The 23,643-nt window shown below is 44.0% G+C and overlaps 1 protein-coding gene across 4 annotated transcripts in view; it reads left to right on the top strand.

The window, feature by feature from the left end:
• Positions 1 to 23,643, top strand: part of CRACD (capping protein inhibiting regulator of actin dynamics) — an 870,477-nt gene that overhangs the window by 458,180 nt on the left and 388,654 nt on the right. Inside the window, exons 4-5 of one of the 4 annotated variants that reach the window (XM_085642049.1) lie at positions 4,768 to 4,897; positions 11,849 to 11,927. In XM_085642049.1, coding sequence (XP_085498175.1) covers positions 11,867 to 11,927 — 61 coding nt within the window. In that variant the 5' untranslated portion in view covers positions 4,768 to 4,897; positions 11,849 to 11,866. Of the gene's footprint in view, positions 1 to 4,767; positions 4,898 to 11,848; positions 11,928 to 17,902; positions 18,003 to 22,289; positions 22,765 to 23,643 lie in introns of those variants that run through there. The other 3 variants (XM_085642051.1, XM_085642053.1, XM_085642052.1) reach the window with 3 other exon arrangements.

Here is a 23,643-nt window from a genome sequence, read left to right as displayed (position 1 = left end):
CACTATGACTGCTTTCACTATTACTTAGAGTCAAGTGCAGAAGGGGTTGTACCTGCCCTTGATTGCAGAGCCATAGTAGGACAAACCAGGCCATCTGAAGCAGTTTACCCCAGGTCCCACGGCTAAGGCCTATTAGCCCCTGCTTTTCCCTTGGCCCCATGAATGTGGTCTGACATCCCCTATTAAAGACGTGGTCCTTCTTAGTCTAATGTCAGGACTGTGTTTGACATACATTCACTTGCCCTCCTGTTGTTTTTTCTGCGAATGGAGGGTAAAAGGGAGCTGCCAACATATCCCGAGCCATTGAGAGGGGTAGCAGAGTAATATACATGTGGCAAAGCCCTGTCTAGCATTTTTAGTAGATACGGCTTTGCGTAGGTGGTTGCATGGAAATGCTTATATTCCACCCATGGGAAACCCCTTGATACAAAGTAATACAATGTACTGTGCACTTTACTTTACAAGGCTGCTTTGTAAGTACTTTATCAACACTTTGAATCGGTTAGGGTAATTTTTTGTGGCTTAGCCAAAGTGCAAAGTGTTGATAAATCTTCCCCACCCGATTTTGTTTTTCTTTGTGGAAGTTACAATCACCTCAAATCCTGGACTTACCTGGCACAATTGATGCAATGAATGGCAATGTGCACGATTGTTTTGACACAGCAGCATGGTTCAGCATCCAGTACAATACAAACATTTGCAATGCAATAGGTCTCACATTCACACAAGTTTGAGCTATTGGCATTGTAAATGACAATGCCTTTTATTTATGTTTTGGGTTTTAAAACATAAATAAAAGGCATTGTCAATTATAATACTAATAGCTTAAACCCTCGCAAATGCTAGACATATTGCATTGCAATATAGGGCCTTCTCGACGGCTTGTTAGATTGTAAATATCAGAGGAAGAGACCGGCCTGAGACGTCTTCAAAGTAGTGATAAATAGTGCAGTGAAGAAGATGTGTAAGTGTTCTAAATTACACTGACACAAAGTGTGAAGTGAGAGTTACATATGATCTGAGATATAAACACTAACAGAGCGCTCCAACACCATCGCTCTGTGATTACACTGTCACGGCTCAGGTGGAAGAGCGTGAGGGTGGGCTATTTCCTGCCCTCTCTGTGATTTGAGTGTGCAGTGTGGCATTGCGTAATGTCATTGCTATCTATGGCCTAATAAAAAAACACTATATCTGTAGTAGTAGGGCCCTGGCTTCACCTCCTGGTGCAGGGCGGGCTGTGCTCTCTGGCAGTCGTGGAGGGAGAGATGGTCTCAGCTGCAGCTACAGCCTCGTACAGTGCCCCTGCTATTTCTAGTGAGCAAGAGGCGCGGAGGTGGTGGTATTGGTATTGGTGGTATTGGTGGTGGTGGTGGTATTGGTGGTGTAGGTGGTATTGGTGGTGATGTTAGTGGTATTGGTGGCAGTATTGGTATTGATGGTATTGGTGGTGGTATTGGTGGTGGTGGTATTGGTATTGGTGATGGTATTGGTGGTGGTGGTTCTTGTATTGGTGGTGGTACTGGTATTGGTGGTGGTACTGGTATTGGTGGCATTGGTAGTGGTGGTGGTATTGGTGGTGGTGGTGGTATTGGTGGTGGTATTGGTATTGGTGGTGGTGGTGGTATTGGTGGTGGTGGTATTGGATTTGGTGGTGGTATTGGTGATGGTATTGGTGGTGGTGGTATTGGTAGTGGTGGCATTGGTGGTGGTGGTATTGTGGCAGTATTGGTATTGGTGGTGGTATTGGTATTGGTGGTGGTGGCATTGGTGGTGGTGGTGGTGGTATTGTGGCAGTATTGGTATTGGTGGTTTTGGTATTGGCATTGGTGGTGGTATTGGTGTTGGTATTGGTGGTGGTATTGGTATTGGTGGTGGCGGTATTAATGGTGGTGGTGTTGGTAGTGGTATTGGTGGTGGTAGTATTGGTGATGGTATTGGTTGTGGTATTGGTGTGGTGGTATTGGTGGTGGTATTGGTGGTGGTATTGGAGGTGGTGGTAGTATAGGTGGTGGTGGTATTGGTATTGGTGATGTTATTGGTGGAGGTGATATTGGTGGTGGTGTTGGTGGTGGTATTGGTGGTGGCAGTATTGGTGGTGGTGGTATTGGTGGTGGTATTTGTATTGGTGGTGGTATTGGTATTGGTGATGGTGGTATTGGTGATGGTGGTATTGTTGGTAGTGATATTGGTATTGGTGTTATTGGTGGTAGTGGTGGTATTGGTGGTAGTGGTGGTATTGGTGGTGGTGGTATTTGTGGTGGTGGTGGTAATGGGGTGGTGATGGTATTGCTATTGGTGGTGGTTGTATTGGTGGTAGTGGTGGTATTGGTGGTGATATTGGTGGTAGAGGTAGTGGTGGATGTATTGGTGGTGGTGGTATTGGTGGCAGTGGTGGTGGTATTGGTGGTGGTGGTATTGGTGGTGGTGGTATTGGTGGCAGTGGTGGTGGTATTGGTGGTGGTGGTATTGGTGGTGTTGGTATTGGTGGAGGTGGTATTGGTGGTGGTGATATTGGTGGTGGTGGTATTGGATTGGTGGTTGTGGTATTAGTGGTGGTGGTAGGGGTGGTTTTGGTGGTGGTATTGGTGGTATGGGTGGTGATATTGGTGGTGGTGGTGGTAGTGGTATTGGTGGTGATGGTATTGGTGGTGTGGGTATTGGTGGTGATGGTGGTATTGGTGGTGGTAGTATTGGTGGTGATGGTGGTATTGGTGGTGGTAGTATTGATGGTATTAGTCGTGGTGGTGGAGGTGTTGGTATTGATGGTATTGGTGATGGTGGTGTGATGGGTGGTGGTGGTGGTGTTGTTGCTGTTAATAAAACAGGCTTTTGAAAACAACCCGTCAGGTGGCTTTGGTGCAGATGTGCTGTTGTCCGCTTCAGTCCATTAGCACACGATTATAGCTACCTGGAATTCATGTGCTACCTGGAATTCACATGACTTAATTCACTAATCATTTCTAAATCCATTTTACTTGGGGGGTTGAAACAGACACGAGATAATGCTGGGTTAAAGTGATTGAAAGCGGGTTCCATGTTATGGGGGCGGCCATGCTGCTTAAAAAAACACCACCGGTTTCATCTGAAGCAGCGCATGTCCGGCCTGCAGTAAGTGAAACTGAATAAAGTAAATAGTGCTTACAGACCAAATAACAGGTCCCGTGTAACAACCGAAGTAAAGGGGGCAGTAACCATGGGAGATTACAAATGAAGACAAGGCCGTACTAAGGAGGGACTAACAAGCCCATTAAGGAATCCGAAGGCAGCATTTACGAAAGACAATGACACAAGCCAATGAAAAATATGGTTGGAGAGTGGGCGCGGCTTATCTCCCATACTCTACTACAGCAGTCTCGCAGAGTGTGCAGCGCATGTGCGCTGCAGCTAGGCTCGACCTAAAAAACCACCATAGCACTTGTGCTGGCCCAGACGTCTCACAAAAAAGAATTGTGACTAGGTCATGCAAACAAGAAAAATCAGAACAGGAAACATGCGTTACAGGGAGAAATGGGTCCTAGTGCAAGCAAGGGCCATGGGCTACCCAAAATGCTTTTTGAGTAATAAAATACAAAAATAATCCCAACTCAGTGGGTCCCTTGGGCTTTTGGACCCTGTTGCCATTGCACCTGCTGCACCATTGTTAGCTATGGCCCTGATGTCTAGGGCAGCAAACACTGACCGAGGAATAGTAAGAGAGGCATCCTGGGCAAACCACATGGATCGCAATTTGAGCTGAACTCGCAATAGGCTTAGTGTTAAATGAGCGCAAGTACCATTAGTGCCCATTATAACACTAGCGCTCAGCTCTAAATGTTCACATAAATCTTGTACCGTCTAGTTCACTGGCTGGGACTCCGACTGCAAATCTAAGTTGGATACATATGGGAAAGTTTACTAAATTTTAATACAACGCAGAGCAGAAATCAAAGTTGCTGCACTGTGTTGCTTCAAAGGGAGAGAGAAATACAGGGCCATGTCTACAAAGACGTGGTGCTGTTTTTCTCTCCCCCCCCCAGCACTGGCACACTTTAGGTTGCTGTGTGCCAACACAAATACCCTTGCACAACAGTGCAATGATGTGTGCGTTCTGTCAAGCACAGGTTTTGTACTGGAAATGGATCCTTCCAGAAGAAAAAGTATGCTTTAATTCTTTTCCCACTTTGTATGTCTGCTGTACAGTGCAGCACACATACAAAGTTTGAAAAATTGGAAGTCTTTTTAAACTGGCTCCACCGTTCACAGTCCTCCAGGAGGCATACTTTTTTGTAGCAAATCTCTATCTACAAATGTTAGTTGATACGAATTTAGGGGGGAAAAGCATGGATGGGTGCATGGGAAGGCTCATGTGGCACCCATGGAATAGCCCTTGACATAATATAGCACAAAGCAGCGCGTAGGCAACTTGTTTTGGGTTGGAAAGTAAATTTAACACATTTTACGCTGGGTTTGCACCTCTATTGCGGTGCAAACCCTGATCATAGTGTTTGTAAATTTCCCGATTGATGTCTCAGCAAAGTTTCTCTTAAGCAGCAGTACTTTGACAAATTATTTTCCACAGTGTTCTGCTTCGTTGTTCCTCGTGCATATGGTGTTTGACTTTGTGACGTAGTTGACAAGGGTGTAATTAAGCCAATCTGGACTGTTTGATTATTTGACTCATATCAAACCACTTAAATGGGTGTGTAGCCTGCCAGCCTTTGCATACCTTACAACTGAAGAGTGGCGAGAGTTAACCGTGCGCGTTTCTCGCTCTCTCCTGCGCAGGTGAGACGAGGCGCTCATGGGAACACGCCTTGAGACCAGGCACATTCCCGCCCAGCGCCGGAGTGGAAGAGCTGCCCCGGGAGTGAGAGGCGCGCGCTGAACGCCCCAACACCAGCTGCCCCTGGAAAAGGTAGGACTTGAACTCTTTCTTCACAGCATTAAAAACGCAACCAGAATCGTGTGTGACTACACGCCACTGGCGTGGGAGAGGAGGCTTGGAACACATGACTAAGTTTAACAGACTGTTTCCGGTGCGTCTTGCAAGTTACTTGTTCTAGGACAGGTCTTTTATTGTAGGGGAAAGCAGCACATTCCGCCGGCTTTGGGACCACGAGAGAGTGCACGGAGATACCTGCACGTTTCCCGTATTGAGGCCGAGGGTTTAAACAGGTCTTGGAACTAACATATCTGCCGGGCAGGGTGGGGTCTCACATGTCAGTGGGCAGGGGTGACCATTGAGTTCAACATTTCTTGCTTAAGATGTATCTGTCGTTGTTGACCCACGCAGAACGTTAAACAAGTGTGTGAATCTGCCGTGGCGACAGCAGCCCAGCAATATTTGTACACAATCCTTCCTTAGAGTGTGGGCTGCATATAAGAAATGCATTTGTATTTTTGCCTAAATGATTGGTATATATACGAACTTATATTGGAGTAGGCAGTACAGACAAGCCAGGGCACAAGGACAACTTTGAAATAGGAAGGAATTACGTCCTCAACACATGCCTGTTATTGTTCTTGCTCTTTACATATGTGTATTTGAGAGCGTATTCATGTAAGAATGTATCTATGTGTATCTTCTGATGAAAGCGGAATTTAAACTGCACGACCAAACATAATGGGGAAACAAAATCTGGGAGAAAAAACTACAAGTAACATTAACCTTAGCATCGCCAATCGGCCAGGCTTTAATTTGTTGACCCACACAAAGACAGATTTGCACAAGTGGTTTGCGTCTTTTAACACATATAAGAAAAACTGTTGGCTCTACCAATGCTTGTTTAAAACTAAGGTTATGTAGACCAATGAGGATGATCATGTGGTAGGAATCCAAAAGAAGTTGTGAAAAAAAACAAGAGGGATTGAAGGACAGGCCCAAATCCTTTTCATTTTAGCTTTGTAGATTACACTTGTAGATATTGTTATATAATTACTTACACATATAACATTCTGAAATATTGTATCTTCAGCTTCTATACCATATTTAAATTTAAAAACAACTAACCCTCATTTAATAAATATTATCTCATTTCTTTAAGAAGCAGTACAGTTCTGTTGACATCAACTCCTAAATTGCCACTCGCCAGGCCGCCGGCTCCAAACCACTTCCTATTCTTCCACTACACTCCCTGCAGCCCAGTGCCTGGTCCGCCAGATCTGGCCTCCTGTCCGCATGCACCAAATACAAACAAATGTGCTACCTCAAAGGAGGCAGGCACCACGGACAAGCGGTGCAGCCTCAATGTTAATACCTTGTTTGCACCCATCAGAGCTGTAAAATCACTGTTGGTGTTGTTTGCTACTTATGTCACCGCCATTGAAGAAAAGTAAAAAAGCCCTCAAAGCCACCCTAGACTTCATTAGTCTGTGGCATTACCAAAAGCATCCTCCCTGTACAAGATGACCCATAGTATGGAATGGGTTTTCATAAACACCCCAAAGTAGTACTATTGAGTAGTGTCAGTCAAAAATCATTCGGACAGTGCTTAAAAGCCGAACTACATAAAATGAATAAAGCAGTATGAGTAAGGAAGTGAGTGAAGGCATTCTGTAGTGCAGCTTTGTGCACTCGATTGTCCTTAGCCACTGCACATACTCCACACAACCTCATTAAACTCAGCAGATGCTTCTTGAAAGAGGCTTACATGTTTGGTGCTCTTTTTATTCTCTGATTTAATCAGCAAACCTGTCTAGTATTTGGGTTCTAAAACCCCCAAACACCAATTTTTATGCTCACTATACGGAAGTCTTCGCTTTGGGTAAATAGTCGGTCTGACTGGAAGCCAACGCAGCCGTTGGCCTACTGCGAACACAATATCTTCTCCTAATACCCAGCACTGAGTGCACACCAGCATTCTGTGCTCCTTGGATTTTGCCTGTTGCTCTAGTTAAAGAGACAGGTATACAGAGTTCAAAAGAGCCTCAATGATTGTTGCTGCAATGCACCTGGAAGAAAGGGAGGTGTTCGTGACCTCATGGGTTTGGTGGGAAGTCCACTTCATACGTTGTTGACTTGCGCATTCAGTTTTTTTTTCTGGATTTTGCCGGGTCTTGGCCACACCCCTCCCTTATTGCTGACTGTCAATTATTCAGAATGTGTAACGGTTCCTCGCTAAACAGCATTTGAAGAGTGTTTCATCTGACTTTGACATTAACTTCAGATTGCAGAGAGCCAGAGACATCACTGGGGCACTCCCACATGTTAACCCTGTGGGCCATGCTTTGCGATGCCCTTGCCATGTTGTGTTTTTGTTGCTTGATCTTTCATTAGCGCCATGAAACTTTAGAATAGAGTGATTTCTTGATTCAAGAAGCATACGTTGTATAGAACGGTGGCGGGGAGTGCATTCCATCGCTTCAGCTTCACCACCACTATGGATAAGGCACTATTTTATTGAATAGTTTTACAGTTCTAACCAGGGCCCCCCATCTTTGGGAGACATACTATTTAAAAAGGTGTCAAAGTAATTCCTGCCACGCATATGAGGTGGTCCAGTAAAGTTGGGTAAAAAGGCTGGCCCTCTTCACCTACAGGGCCCAGAGTGCCCCTCACCTTGAGGGATAATGCTGACGGGATTGTCTCCTATGCAGGGAAGTAACATCAGACCCCTGAAGCTCCTTCTGTGCAGGAGGCCCCTCAATGAAAATCTTATGAATATCTGTGGTTTATGGAGTCTCAGGGCCTCATACGACAGTCTGCAGAGGGCACCCCTCTTCTTGTGTTGTGCTACTGCTCCTACTGGGTTGGAGGCACAGTGCTGTCCATCAGAGGCCACAATTTAATTTGTTTTTGCAGTTGTTTTAGCATAATGTACTCTTAAGCTTTGCAACGATGCGGTAGGTGGCAATAGATCTGTAGTTGTTGAGAGGGCAATGTGCGTTTTTTCAATACATATATCTTTACTATCTGATTGAGTTGTTCTCCCACACTTTAGCTCCAAACTGCCAATGTATCTCACATCCACCATCCTTCATCCCTGAAATCACCACATTCCATCCTCATTTACACACACACTTGGCACTCCCTGAGGGATGCTCAGTCGTTCTCTGTCACATGGAAGTTTCTCAGTTGAATCAGCGGGATAGCATGCAGACAGTGCTCTTTTATTAGCATGTTGTAATCCCAGTTTTTACGTGTTGTCCTCACACGGAAAGGAACACCTAACATTTACAGTGCTGGTTCCATCGCCACCTTTTATTTAGATATGTGTCCTCGTAAACTCAGAGTGAAGAGAAAGTGGAACACGATGCTATTGTCAGAGCTGTTGTTTGGCGTGCTCACCGTGATGGCTCTGACTGTGAAAACCCCTTCGTGCAGTCCTATATCACATAGGGTTGTATATGCCCTTAGAGTCTAAATCAACACATTAGTATAGTCTGTTCCAACCATTTTAAATTTGTGGTCTGATTTTATCTTTTCTTGCCTCCTTCCTCGTAGTCACAGTAGTCAGTGTTTTTTAATTGCATCCCATTGGACGGTGGAGAAATGACCCCTCTTAAGCTGTCCAGTCAGGCAATATCCCGCATGCAAAGTGTCCAAAACAAGCCAGAGTCTTGGGAAAGAAACATTATCCTTTCAAATGCATCTCTCTAGGATAGCGCACTTTACTTTGGCCTTCAGTATAGAAATACATCTGTTTTAAAGGCCTCAGCTTTGTCCACAGAGTTTTCTATAATTCTGGCCTACTCAGTGTGTCTTAAGGAAACCTTCTCAAAGAACCAGCCTAGGCGAAGGCTGTCCTCTGAAGCTGGGCTAGATGTGGAGGTCAGGCTTGCCATGTGCAGGATCCTCCTCCTGCGAATCCATTGACTTTTCGAAAAGCTTACTAACTTGTTATTTTGCTCTGTTCTATTTGACTCCAGCAGGACGATAAAGCACTTTGCAAAAGCAACATAACACTTCACATGCGTTCAGCAGGGAGTGATTAGGGCTTGATCTAGAGTTTGGATGGCGGTTTAAAGTCTGTCAGAGCGACGGAGCAGTTTACTCCTTCACCTTAAAGCCCATCCTCTAAATTAGAGATGTCTATTGGCCCCACAGATATCGCTATACATTGGCAGGAACCACGGTTCCTGTCAATGTTAGAAAAGTTTGACTTATGGCTCAGTAAGACATGATGGACAGCCATCAAACTGTTCCAAAGCTTTACATTTACAAAAAACCCCAAAGAAACTGTGTTTTCTTTTGTTTTTAAATGGAAATCTAATGGCCCCCACAACATGGGAGGTTTCTCTTACGCTGTTGTGTTCATTTTATTCGTTTTATTGTCCTTCACTGCCAGGTGCTACCTGGCAGGAATGGACAGCAAAAAAGCCTTCTAACTGCCTACTCTAAATTGGGAGGACAGTCAGATTCGGCCTTCCGTAGAGTATGTCAACAACACAGCTGGAGCAGACTCCGTCAACATACCATTGGTCCGCTCAGCCCTAAATGGGGCAGGCGTACCGAGAGTTTGGCAGAGTGGGAACTCCATCCGCAATGCAACGGTCTCTAAATTCTAAATCCGCCTCTTGGGCGTAAGATCCAACTTAGCCATTGCTGTGTACTCTCTAGCCACAATAAATAAACAAACCATGCGCAATGCAAACATTTTAGTGGAAGACTGACTGACATTAGATTTTATTTATAAAAAAAAAAACAACAAAAAAGGCCACGAGACCAACTGATGTAGTCATTTGGTCCCGATTTCGATGCTGCAAACCCTACACTGTCTTCCACTTGCCTCAATTGCACATCATAAAAGTTATCATGTGTCTCTGCTGCTCCCTCATGAATGTCTGACACTCTTGATTTGAGTTAGAAATCAAACTTTGCGGTATAAATCCTTTTTCCACCCTGAATGCTTGTACCTTCAATGGTTTTACTTAAGGTCTTACAATGAAAATGCAGGCCCTGTCTGTGTGGATTTATTTATTTTCACTGTTTTCTGTGAGAATCCAAAATACATCCTGCACTGTCAATGCTGGCTTTGCTTCTGAACACAAAATGTAAAAAAAGTATTGGTTACTGATGAACACTTCCATACATTGCTGTAAGTTTACTTTAGAGCGTTTGGGGATCGAGTGTGTAATTTAGCAGTTTGCATAATTAGAATCTATAGTCTCATGAGGGAATGCAACCTCGCCCGCTAGAGCTTGAAAAAGAGTATTTTAAGCATATTTTGTCTAATTATCTAGAAGCAGCACTGCTGATTTTTCTTCTCATAGGATTATCCCTCCTTTGCTTCAAATATGGGCAGTTTATAGAATGTAACTCTCCAGCACAAGTTATACTCTGTATTTTACAATGTTTATATGGCAGTAATTCACAACATTTGAATACATGTCCATTTTGCAAACCCAATAAGAGATCGATGGTCCAAGGAGAGTCAAACACACAGAAAGATTTGAGCTTTGAGTGATCATTCATCGCTGCTACTGAAAGACAAACTTGTTCAGTACCTATTGGATTGTCTTAGAATGGTCTGTCTCTGCTGTGCTAAAGTTATCGAGGCAGCTCATGGATGTACAAATATGTTGTTTGAACGAATTAGTCTTTATGCACAAGTTCTTCAAAGTCGCTTAACCTGAAAAGAAAGCAATTTAGTGACCAGTCGCAATCCAGTGATTGGGCCCAAACCGTAAACGCCCTTCACATTACCTTGTTTATTGTTAGCCGAGTACATTTCTTTTCTGCTTTATGTACTCAAGAGAATCCATAAATTGAGTACCTGCAGCCACTCCACTGCCCCCTCATCACTCTGAGCTTTTGGTCTTGTACACTCAGGTTACAAAGACAAGTATTCCCTACCTGTTCGTTGCAAAGGCACAAAGTCCCCAACCAGTTCTATCTTTTCTGCTTTGGCTTAAGAAGTCTTGATGCAAAATTTGGGAGTTGGTGAGGGTTAGGAGACCACCTGAGAGCCACGAAGCCTTGGGTATCGAAAAGAACAATCGCAGACTTGTCAAAATAGGCCTATCGCGGAAACCACAGAAGGTAGATGTTCAGTACCTCAGCACCACGACTTGTCCATATTTCGTTTAAGGGTATTGAATTGATACCACAAGGAGACATGAGCATCTATCCAACCTAAGATTTTAAACAGAAGAATTCAAAATAGAAATGGGTATGAAGTTGTGCATCGTCAGTATATGATAACATCACTTGATAATTTATGTGCTTAAATGATAAACACCTCTATTCATGTAGCTCTCATCAAACTAACATTTTAATATAGGAGAGTTTGTATGTTGCCCAAGAATGATAAATACAGAGCAATAAAAATGCTAATTAGTTTCATTAGAGAAATGTGGTTGAATGTGCCCTCTCCACATTTTTTAAAGGCTAATCACATCCAATATTTGAATATTAGCTTGCCAGTATTTGGTTGTAAATTGCAATGTATGTTAGTTGGATGTTTCCATTAGCTACTGTCTAGGTGTTTTATATTTCCTCTCACATTTTTATGGTATATTGACTGATAATGATTGAATGAAGACATTATTTTGCTTCTCATATCCCAGAAGGACATTTTTCAGGTAATAGCATATTTTATTGTGTTCGTCGTCTGCCTTTTTTTTAAATCAGAAACACACACCAAGCATGTAGATGCAATGGGACGGCTGCTGGAGAAATGACAAGTTAAATCCATCTCGTCCCTTGAAATGTAATTGAGAAATTTGAAAGAAAAAATTGGAAGTGAAACTTTTGTGGGATTTTAATCTATTGTTGCTTGATATGTATTTCATTAAGAAAGATATTGACAGAGGAACAGTGATCTTAAGACATGCTTGAACGTGGTATGTCTGATGTTGCCTACTTAGGATCAAAGTCTGCAAATGCTATGCTCACGGTACATGCAAATATTACTTTTTGTTGCAGTAAAGATTGAACAGAGCCATGGAAGGCAAGGAGTCCGAGCAGGATCTGATAATTGAGATTCTGGGTACTGAGGTTTCAGGTAAAGCAAGCTGCTCATTTGGTGTGAGTATTGAAGAGACAGAATCCATTGACTTTGTTCTACTAGGAATAATTTTCATAAATCCTCCACATCACATGGTCTGCCTTCCCAGGATCAAATGCCCGAATCCTAAGAAAGTGCTCACTTTGCCATTTTGGAACAGCCAGCTTTAGTACAGGATTGAACATCCAGATGTCCTTCCCAAAATGCACTTACACATTAGAGTAGCCTTGTCACTCAGTATTTATTTTTCAGAAGTATTTATAAAATCTAATTTACTCCTGTTCAGCGTAATTTCATGTGCCAAAGCAAGAGAGCTCAAGTAGGCATCACAGGCAATTAGGAAACCTGACCAGCACCTGGCGTCACCTGATCTGCTGTGTAACTTCGAAAGAAGGAGATGGTGTTTCCTGTGATCAGCACACACGCTGAGCTTGTAAACTACGATGAGTAGACTTGCTATTTGTGCATAGAGTTTGTACGCATGCACACAAACATGCAACAATTGCTGCAATGGCAACATCACAGCTCCCTAGAGAACACTGCAAATAGAGGACAAAGACCCAGTCCATGAAGGACAATAGAGAGTGTGAGCAGGTTGTAACATAAAGAGGCCATCAGGTAGTGGCCATTGTACAACGAATGCTGATTAAAGACTTACTACAGGTCTTAAACATAATGGAACCGACTGGTTAGCACAGGATTCATCGGAATGTAAAGCAAGGAGATGACACCTGGCATCAGTTCTACCACTGATATTTTAAGAGCTTTGACACCTTGCCCAGCTAGGGCCATTTACTCTCTCCTGAGTTTTCCTTTTCTTTTTCCCTGTCTGATTTTTCTTTTCTCAATCTAGCTGACAGGCAGAGATTGACCTAGCAGAAACATGCTAATATGTCAGGCACGTTCTAAAATATTATGACTAGTCTGACACCTACAACCAATAATAGTTTATTATAGATGTAAAGTGTAATCAAGTAAAATGAATGTATTCCCATTTCAAACCTCCCCGAGAGCCTTATGCGGTACCAATATATTCTACACTGCTTTACATTGAATATATGCTTAAGAAGCATGCAGGCGACCCATAGCCTACCTATCGGGTACCTCTAACTAATTTGCATTTACCTAAGGGGCAAACTATCAGTTAAATATAATATTTGCAGCGATCAGGCCAAAGACTGGTGCTAGTACTTCTTCATTTGAGCCTCTCTAGCATTTTAAAGTGATAGCATGAACTGCCTCATCTGTGATACTATTGTCTGCAGAGAGAATAAAGGCTTGATATAGTGTTTGGTGGTAGGGGAACATCCTCTCATTACTAAAGCATCTCCCAAATGCTGAAGAGAATCCACAAGGGAAGCTTCTTCCGCCATACTATTTCCTGCGGTGGAGGAAATTCCACCAGTGACTTCTTCTTCAAACTTAGCGTGTTTCATTACCTTCCCTTTCTAAATGAGACCTTCTATGTTCATGAGTTCTATTTGTTGTTTAGCATCATGAATTACTGAGGTGTTGTGTGTGATATCTCCTTTGTGAACATGTGTCTTCCACTGCCAAGTACTAGGGGATAATGAGGGACTGGAACACTAAATCGTCGTAGTGTAAAATAATCCACACAATGTCCGAATAAGACTCCCTAAAGGTGCCAATAGCATCTGTTTTTGGCTACAGACTCAGCTAAATGATTGCTTAGGTAATAAATGGGTATCAGTTGTAAACGAATGCAATTTGTGAAAATAAGAAAACTAAATAATGAATAACATACTGTAAGTTAAACAAACATACTAAGCAGGAAGCAAAAAAGCCACTAACTAGCCTTGAATTAAACCAACTGGGATACTGTTAATTAAAAGACGGTGGGATACAAATGTAGTGTATGACGTGTTTAAGTGCGTAGGTACCAGTGGTGGCTCGCAGAGGGAGTGCGGTGGGGCGGGCGAGGGGCAGGTTGTGGAGGGTAGTAGACTCCGACATACAGCAGAACAGAGTAAAGTAAGTAAATAAAACGATTTACCTTGCGCGCGCTTCATCGCCAACTCAGCGATGCAGTGCGCGCAAGGTCAATAGTTTTATTTATTTATTTACTTACTTTACTCTGTTCCGCTGTATGTCGGAGTCCACTACCCCCCACCCTGCCCCTCCCCCGCCCTGCCCCACCGCATCACTCCCTCTGCGAGCTGCCACTGGTAGGAACTAGTTTTAAATAAGGTAATATTTTGATTAGCAAATTCCTATGGGAACTCACCCTTGTTGGACTGGCATTGATGGATTCACCCTACAGAATAGCTCAAAATATACTTGGTTTTTGGTGGTTATGGATTGGGAGAAGCAAGACATCCAAATGAGGTCACTTTCAGTGTCCTCTGGCTGATTAAACACTGGCGCCTTCAGCAGGAACCAATGGACAGTCCAAACTGCAGATATGACCTCCCACAACCAGCCCTTTTGCCAGATAGTGCATACCGACTGTTCCGATGAACTTGTGGCAAGAGAAGGAAGTGGGTGTTGGATGAAGCCAAACCATGAACACCCTATGAGGGGCACTTGTTACACTCCTCCTCCCTCTACATCTTGCGGAATCTAAAAAAAATATAACTTAACCTCAGGGTTGTTACAGAGGGGGTAGGAGATGATCAAAGAAGGTCGCCCCCAATCACATTTCTCAGGCCACAGTAACTGTATGCATATGGCCAAAATAACTGAGTTGCTTCAAACTAACAGGTCGTGTGGCTTTTGATTATTCCCGCTCATTTTCTGTACAGTGCCAGGAGCAAACTGCAGTAATAATCACATCCAGGTGTCCCAAAACTTGGGAAAGGCAAGAGAGGATTCTCTCAGTCTTAGCTGGTGAGGTTCGCCACAGGAATGGTGTATTACTTTCACAGAATAGTCTCTCTTCTTCCCAAGTGTTGCAGTCTGGCAAGGCAAACACACGTCTAGTCATCTGGATTTGAGGTGCTGTACATGACTCCGGATGCCCTGTTCATTGCTTGTCTAAAGTTCACAAAAAATGATTGGCAGAATGTCTGAACTAGTCTCCGACGCTGGTAATTACTCATGGCCGCATTTCAGTCTATCAATCTTTTACCCACCATGCCACCTCAGACAAGAACCAGACATATGCAAATCAGCCTCGAACCTGCTCCAATAGGAAATGTGATCTACCCTAAATAGCTCATTAATGGATAGAAATGAAATAGTCAAAAGTAATCTCGAGATACCCTTCCTAAGTCTAGATGGAGCCTGGAATGTGTGCATTCTCTGAAGCTCCAAATGCATCAATCAGTGATGGTTCTTCGCGCCTTTGTGTGGCAGGGAGGCACAGAGGCATTTCTCTCAGTTGTTTCATTACAGACACACATGGAGTCTCCCACTCTGATTTGTGAGCTGACCTGGATGCTGGAAAACTGGAAGAGGGGGGATGAAGAAGGGATCTTCCTATTATAGTAGCCTGACAGGAAAACATTCTCAATTTCTTCCAAATGTATTCAAGCCAAGCACCACCACATCAAAATGATATAGGTAGAAGGAGTGTCTGCCATCCTCAGGAACGGGCCAGAGAGACCGCTAAACTCAAAGAGCTGGAAATCATCAGTTTGCCTATGTAGACACAACCAAACGAGCAGATTACACATTTCTATGCTGCAAATGAAAAGTAAGGACATCTCAAGGAGAGAGTTGGCGTCCACAACTACTACACAGCACCTGAAATACAGCTAAAGAGTGGCGAGAGCGCAGGCATCTACTACTGACATCACTGCTGGCGCTTCCGCTGCAGACGAATAGTTATAGAGAAGGAGTTGGTTGGTGCCTTACAGAGTGAAAGCGAGCATGCCTGTTGTTCAAAGTAAATGCCAGCGCACATGATGCATGTTGCACCTGTGCATGAAGATATCAAATTAGCTGAAGGACCGGGCTCGTCAGACCTTGGATACAGATGCAACGCTTTAGAAATACATCTTAACATAACACACCTCGTCGTTTTCGGAGTGTGTTCTTGTACTGAGAGCACCTAAACCAAGCCGATCAGGGCTTAATTTCTCCCCCCAAAAAGTAAAATGCAGGCGCCCTAAGTTTTTTTTTAGGAGTCCAACACCAGTGCTATCGCATGCCAAACTAGCAGAAAGTCAGCCTAAACTTCCTGTCGCTTTAACTCACTCTGGCTGGTTCTCTCTCATCCCAGGTTGTCCTTAGTCACATTCTCTCTCTTTCCCCTCTTCTTTCTTCCTTTCCTGTCCTTTTGTCTGTAGCTCTACGCCAAAGTCTGATGATGAAAAGTAAGTCCCAGCCCCCAAAAGTGAGAGCTGGTACCCTTTACCATCAACCACCTGCACAATTAAATACGCACGCAGGTGAAGGAAAGCAAGGCGGCCTCACAACCACCGCGCCTGCGCAGAAATCTAGCGCAGGCAGGAGTGGAATGCCAGGGTGGAGCGGCCCCGTCCACAGGTATGCGGACAGGTGAAGGGCTGAACGCCGCCGTTCTCATCGGATGGAGCCAAGGGTGTGGGGTTGTTCACAGCAGGTGCTCACACCCAGATGCCAGGGTGCTGCCAAGCTGGTATCATTCTTTCCTTGGTTGCGTATTCGCCACGTGGCAGGGAGGCTATTCTTAGTGCAGGTAAAAAAAACGATGAACAATAGGTTGCGTTAACAAAGAGCTCATTGCAAGGTATCGAGTAAGCAGACACAACTCGTAATTAGAAGTTCGGGGATTGTGGTATTTTCACATTCCTCCTATTGGGCATCATTGCAATCGCCCCCGTGCATTATTATCACTTGTGACTCCTGCTTATATGAGTGGCCAGCAGAGGCGCAACTAGAGCCAAATTTCGGGGGGGGCTGAGCAAAAATTTCGGGGGGGGCTGAACTTTAAGCAATAGACAGAGTGGAGCTGCAGGGGCTCTTAGAAGGGGTGAAACAACAGCAAGGCCTCATTAACATGCAAATGGTCTTTTAAAGACCTGTGAAGTGCTCGGGTGCGGCTGCTTTTTTGCCCGGGAAGGTGTCTCATCCCGGGCTGCCACACACGACGGGGGGGGCTGAAGCCCTGTGAGTCCAATGGGTGTTGCGCGCCTGGTGGCCAGCATCACTAAAAGCGCCAAATGTTGATTGTGCATGGATTCTGTCTCTTTAAACTGGGTTTGCCGTGGCTTTGCTGTGACGTCAAAATATGTGCATGGATCTGAGGGAGTGATATAAGTAAAAAAAAACCTGAGGTGCGGGGGTGTTCTGCGCTCTAATAAGTGGGGTGTCTCTTTGAAATAAAATCTCCCCAACAGAATCTTTCTTTTAAATGTGTGTTTTACCTGTACCCTCTTAAACCGATGTCAGTTCACTGCATAACGTAACTCGTGTGAAACCCTCCGCACCCTCTCGAGTGTTGTGAACATCATATTTGTGAACGCTTTGAACATGAGGCTCTCAGGAACCTGATTATGTGGCAGGATTGACATTACGCTGCAAGGAGAACCCATTTATGATTCAAACGAAACAATGTTAAGCAGCGCGTGAAGCGCGCTCCGTGTCATTTCTTTCTCCCTGTTTTGACTTCTCAGTCCTCGCTGTTCCTGAATAGCACGAATCACAGTTTTATTGAAAATACAGGGCACGCTATGCCCCTTAAGCAGTCTATATCTGAAATGCTATTCATCAACTAGAGATGTTGGGTTTCATGGAAGCGCCTCACTTAATTGGGTAAAACGGGTACAGTGTTACACTCCACAGAAAACAAACGTGCGTGCATTCATATCTTGCAATGATGGGCATTTGCAAAGCCCAAAGGATCTGGCTCGCATTGTGGTATACAAGCCACACCCGTTGGCTTTGCCAATGTTTGTGTGCAGCTGGAGGAACCTGTCAGGCACACTCAACAGCATAAGTCGCCTGGCAGGGGAAAGCGCGCCTGGGCTGACTCATTGTGTGATTCGCGTCCTGGTGGCTGCTAGGCACGCTGAAGGTGTGAGCGCTGCTCCGGCCACGGAGATGGGGGGCCCGGGCAGGAGTATAAGCAGAGCCGCCGGGCAGCAGAAGGGAAGAGGCAGCCCGGGGGCAGGAGGAAGGGGCATTAAGGTACTGAATGTCTGATAAATGGCTCTTACAAAAATCACCCTACGCCTAGACAAATTGTAATACAATCCATACACTAGATGAGTGTAGTGCAGTGCGTGAGTGGAAACGATTTCTCCAAGTTATCACCTTCTTCAAAGAGTGTGATCTTCAGATGCAGAGCCAGATCTGACTGTCTTAGAGGATCAGGGTTTGTGTCCAGAACTATTGACGCTTGAGCTGTAACGCAGGAGTTCCACCCAAGCAACACCTCATTGATGCAAAGCAACGCAGAGCCCTACTTGCACTTTGCTCCTCTTTGAATAACTTAGCACCAGTGGAATCCCTTAATAAATCTCCATCGAAATATCCAGAGTTCAGTATCGTCCCAGCATCATGTATTTGGGTTACTCAAGCTCTGCTCAGATATGGCCTCCAGATTCATCCAGCTAGCCAAGTTTTTGTCATAAAAATATTTTTACCTTAGAAGATAAGATTTTTATCCAGGAAAGACCCGCAGTCCAATCAAACCATGTGAACTCTCTCTTTATGTGCTTAGGTCCCAGTCAATCCTGTTATGAAATTTACCACCCGTATTTCCAGAAAATTGTCATTACTGATGCCGGTGTGAATGTCATATCTGGCTTCATTCTGACTAACCATTTTTTGTAGCCCATGCCAAAATATCCAATGGCAATTAAAACAGAGAAATTATAATCTTCACTGATTGAGCAAAAGTGAATTACATTTTCTTTCTGAATATTTCGTGCAGAATCTTCAAGCATTTCCCAATGTATGCGCAAACCAAATGGGGATCCTCCTACCGAATAATAAATCCAGTCATAGCTATCATTTACAGAAAAAGTTAGTAAAATATAGGACTCTAGTGATAGGCTGTTAATAGTAAAAAAAAGGGAAAGATATTTATTTTTTAAAAATGGTATAGTTATGATGGAAGGATAAAAAAAAATGATGTTTTACTATACTAAATACACATTTTTTCTCAAGGCGTTGGCAAGTTCTGATGCTACTCAATTCAAACTAAATCTAATAAAGAGTCCTATTAGCAATTCAAATGTTAATTATTTTATCGAAAACATGCTTTCCGGATCACCTTGACTGTGAAGCTGTATCTGCTGCTGTTTTCTGTATTTTAATTCTTCTTCACAGCATTAGCAGCAAGGGGCGTCTGTTGTGCATTAATGGATGGACACAAGGAAGAAAAGAGTAGGTCATCTGAGCTCTGATGGTCTTCTCAAAGCCTGTTGAATGTAAAGTTGCATTTAAGAAGATACCCAGATGGAGTTCTACATAGTCCTACAGTACTAAATTGCTGATTGTTCTGACTGAGGTCAAGCAAAGTTATCCTAAGTCTTTTGCATGGAAGACAATGATCTTCTAACATGAGTGGGTGACCAACTCCCCTGTTCTATTAAGCTGAGCGCCCTGCCTCCATGATTAGTCATAGTGTGGAACGTGCTGTTTCATCTGTGCTCAAGCGTCTTCCATGCCTCACAATTTCTGATACTGCGTGCCCGGTGTGTGTCACCTTGGGATCCTACAGCTGCCCTTTGCCCACGTTTCTAAACTTTTTTGTGACTCTTCAAGTTCTGAAGCATAATCATTTTGAAGGTGTCCCTATATCTGAAAAATGTAAGGTATAGTTCACTGATAAATCTGTGGAGTATGTGGAGCTCTGCTCCGTTAATGAGTTGAATCTGCTTAGAAAGATAGTTACAGAGAATGTTGCTGTAAATTAATCACATCAGGCCTTTCCAGTGTGTCTGTCACTGCTGAAACCTTACACCAGAGCCTTTAGCTGGTCTCCAGTTTAGTGTTTGCTTTCCAGGTACTGTTCCACTGCCTTTATGTTGTGGGCCTTAATATAGTATATTTGTATCCACAGTAGTTTACTGAGGCTCCCCCATTCAGTCGCATATAGGACATCTGTCTGTAGAAGAGCTTTCCTACTGAAAAACAGCTGCCACTTGTCTTTCCCCTTCATGGTATGGAAAACTCTGTCATCTCCACCACCTCTTTTTTTGGGTCTCACCTAAGACAGCACATATGCTGTCGCATTCAACACATATTGTTTATTTACACAGATTGTTTCTTGATCTCTCTAGCTATCCTTTCCCGCCACCCAAAAAAAACATAATTGGCCAAGCATCCAGCTCCCACTAAGGAAGAGCTATTTGGCTTTGTCAATGTGTTTTTTCACAATGTTGTAGAGCAGTGATTCATGTTGACCGCATCATAGCGCTTTTATTTGCATTCAGCCTTGTTGCACTGTAGCCACATTGCTGTATGGCATGGCTGAAAAAAACATTGACAAAGTCAATAGATGCCGCATTGCTGAGATCTATTGGATTTGCCAATTTTTGTTCTAGTATTGAGCCTCTCTACAAACGGTATATGAATTAAATCATGCAACATTTAGTAGCCTACCTCATGCATGCCTTCAGTCAGACATTTTCCTTGGCAGTTGGGTGCTCCTGGACTGAGTACAGTGCTTTAGAGAAGGGCTTGCCAGTGATATGCCTGCCTCTATTGTACAATTTTCTCTGTTCACTGCAGCTCGCCAGTGTTTCCAGCAGCCTTATACCATCATTAAGATACTTTCTGAGACTATCATTGAAAGGGTGATTTCCAAAACTACTCTGAGGGCTTTCTGTTAATTACCAAACAGATGGAAGTCTACTGAAATGGATGAGTATACTTTTGACACTTAAAGTAAGGTTTATGAATCAGTTCTGTAATAAGCCTGCAAAATGTATTCAAGTTGTGTGCAGTTTAAGAATGTCCCCAAGGCCCTTCAATTTGGTGGAAACACATGAGTTACACTATTGGAGTAAATTTACACTCAGATTTTGTAAATAGCCAAAAAAGTGCTTAACTTACTCAAAAGTGTAAACTACTCCTCAAAAGTATAAGTTACCTTTGTGAATCAGGCACATATAGTGACTGGTTTACAAAACAAATTATATAAATCTGCACCTATAGAAGTACTCCTAGAATGGGTGCAAATGTACTACTTTTTGGAATTCGTAAACATTGTCAGTATTAGGCTTGGAAAGCTGTGCCAGGCTCAGGTTTCCCTGTGTACTGCTGGAAATCAAACACCCAAAAAGCGGTAGGATGAATGACTGCAAATAGTCTAACCAGTTGCAATCTGGGCAAAGGCTCACGTAATGCAAATCAGTACTGATCATGTTGCTCAAGGTAACAGTCCAGCCCAATCCCTGGTCATCTCTCCCATTCACCCTACAGCCCACTGCTGCTTTAGATGACAAATTTGAGATTGAAACCCCTGAATCTCACTGACTGAGCTACACCCCTGGGAAGAGGTGCTAAGCTTGGTCTCTCCACAGAGACTTGCCGCCATTCTATGCTCCTTAACTAATACCAAATGGAAATTTACCTCTTGATCGACCATGGTTATACCACCTTCAACTCAACCCCTGGGAACAGAGGTGCCAAGCTCCATCTTCGTGTAAAGCACTGGGTGGGCAAAGCACACGCTCAGACTTGTGGATGAAAACACCTGGGCTCATCACCCTCCGGGAGCACGCTAAACTGGAAGGCTCGCTTTAACAAGAAAAAGGGCCCAATGTTCTGGCCAGGTGGGAGGTTCCTCCTTTCATGTACAGTTGCGCACAATGGGAGGAAACTAAGGCTGACTCACTGACTCACCCTGAGATAAGGCGTGGATGGTAGGGATCTGACCGTGTCATTAAACACGTGACAAATATTTAATGCCAGCCAAAGCACCCTCTCAAGAGCAGGCCCGGACTGGCCGTAGCGGGCACCGGGCAATCACCCGGTGCGCCGCACGGGTGGGGGCCGGTTTTGGGCCCCTGGGGGCCGTTTTTGTTACAGGGCCGTTTTTGCAGCATAGCTGCAAAAGCGACCCTATAACAAAATCGGCAGAAAACCAGCCCTGGCAAAGAGCTCGGCGGCACCCCCAAGCCCTGGGGGGCCGGCCGAGCACTTTGCCAGGGCCGATTTTGGTTCCCAGTCCGGCCCTGCTCAAGAGATCCAGCCATGCAATCAATATGTTCAGACAAATGGGCTATTCAAAAGGTTAACAAGTTATTACTTAAGCGCAACGTTAGGAGGCGCAAATTGCCACCAAGGGGGGGGGGGCGAGGGGGTCACCTCTCCATGGACTAGGCCATTTGTGCAGATAATAAGTGGTGGTGGGGTCTATCCGTTGGGGAGTTATTGTAAAGGCAGGAAATGGGTGGGGCCGGCCGCTTCTATGATTGCAGGAGAAATTGGATGTGGAATGGCTTGCAGTCTTCTCTTAATGAAAATGACATATTTTAGATGCAGAAAATAGTTTTGGATAGAACAAAAAAGAGGCAGAAACCGACTGTGAAGTCCGTGCTGTGGACACAGGGAAGAAGCCGGGTTCATTGTCGCCTCCTCTGGGTTTGCCGTTTTAAGCGGGGCACATCTGTCTGTAAGGAGTGTCCCCCCAGAAGCTGGTGTCTGCACCAGGGCACATCTGTAAAATGCGGTCTCTGAATCTGATATCTGGACCCAGGGCGCATCCTGTTTCCTGGCTCTGAACCCCTGCTCCTCAGTCCAGTTGTGATAAACGAAGGAAAAACAACGGCCTTTGTGTGCTCTCTGTCAGGAATGCTGCTGAAAGCGCTGACAGCTCGGTTTCGGAATTTGTTTCTAAGAATACTTGTTCTTGAATGGCTGTGTAGGGAGAGAAATATCCCACGACTTGTGTGCTTTAGTACCGAGAACTGAAGGAGCCGACAGACGTCGAGATGTGAGTTCTCAATTCTTTTTTGATATTTTGTTTGTAAGAAAAAATGGCATGATGTATGTATTTTCTTTATTTGAGTAGAGGAGCTAGCCATAGTGTCCATCTAGCGAGAGGTAAGGTATAAAGAGGGCACAAGCAGCATATAAACTGTGATAAGGGAAGCCCAGCAGAAAGCGAAGTGGAAACCAACCCAGTCACTGAGAAAGAGGCTTAGAAGAGGAGAGAAAGACGAAAGAGCATGGGAGAGAAGTACAAAAGGTGACTTTATTATGTCTGTAGTACATGGAAGGCTACAATACATGTATGCAAATCCTTCGCTAACTTTGTTATTATAGGTTAGATGTGACTGTTTCAATCATCTGCAATAAGGAAATGATGTAGCTACTGTACTGTAATATTTTATTACACTTGAGTAGTCAGATTACCTGCAGTCAAGGAGCACAATTACAGTTGCTGTATAAATCTGAAAGGCAGAACTAGGGTTTCAATTCTTCCCTGAAGACGAGCATTAACTACCAGAGAGGAGTATTTGATGGCAATATGTTTATTTTTTAGCTGCTATAGCTCATTACAAGAACCCGGTCTCTCTGCATGTTACAGCACCTTCTGAATTCCAACTGTTTTTGAAAACGACTTGTAACAAGCTGCTTATAATATGTTTTTACATCAAAACACTAGTTTCATGTTGGCTTGCTTCATTTTGCTCTAAAGAGTCCACATTTATTCGAGATATCGCCACCCATACTATATCTTTCAAATGCGCATGCAAGAGATGAATGATTTAATGTTTGGGTGAAAGGAGAAAGATGGAATGAAATGCCAAGTCACCTCTGAGATATTTGACTTTCAAAAGGAGCTTGGCTGTCAGCCTCGTTCCTCACA

Source organism: Triturus cristatus, chromosome 2_2, assembly GCF_964204655.1.
Source record: "Triturus cristatus chromosome 2_2, aTriCri1.1, whole genome shotgun sequence".
NCBI lineage: Eukaryota > Metazoa > Chordata > Amphibia > Caudata > Salamandridae > Triturus > Triturus cristatus.
This window is presented reverse-complemented; position numbering and strand designations above follow the sequence as displayed.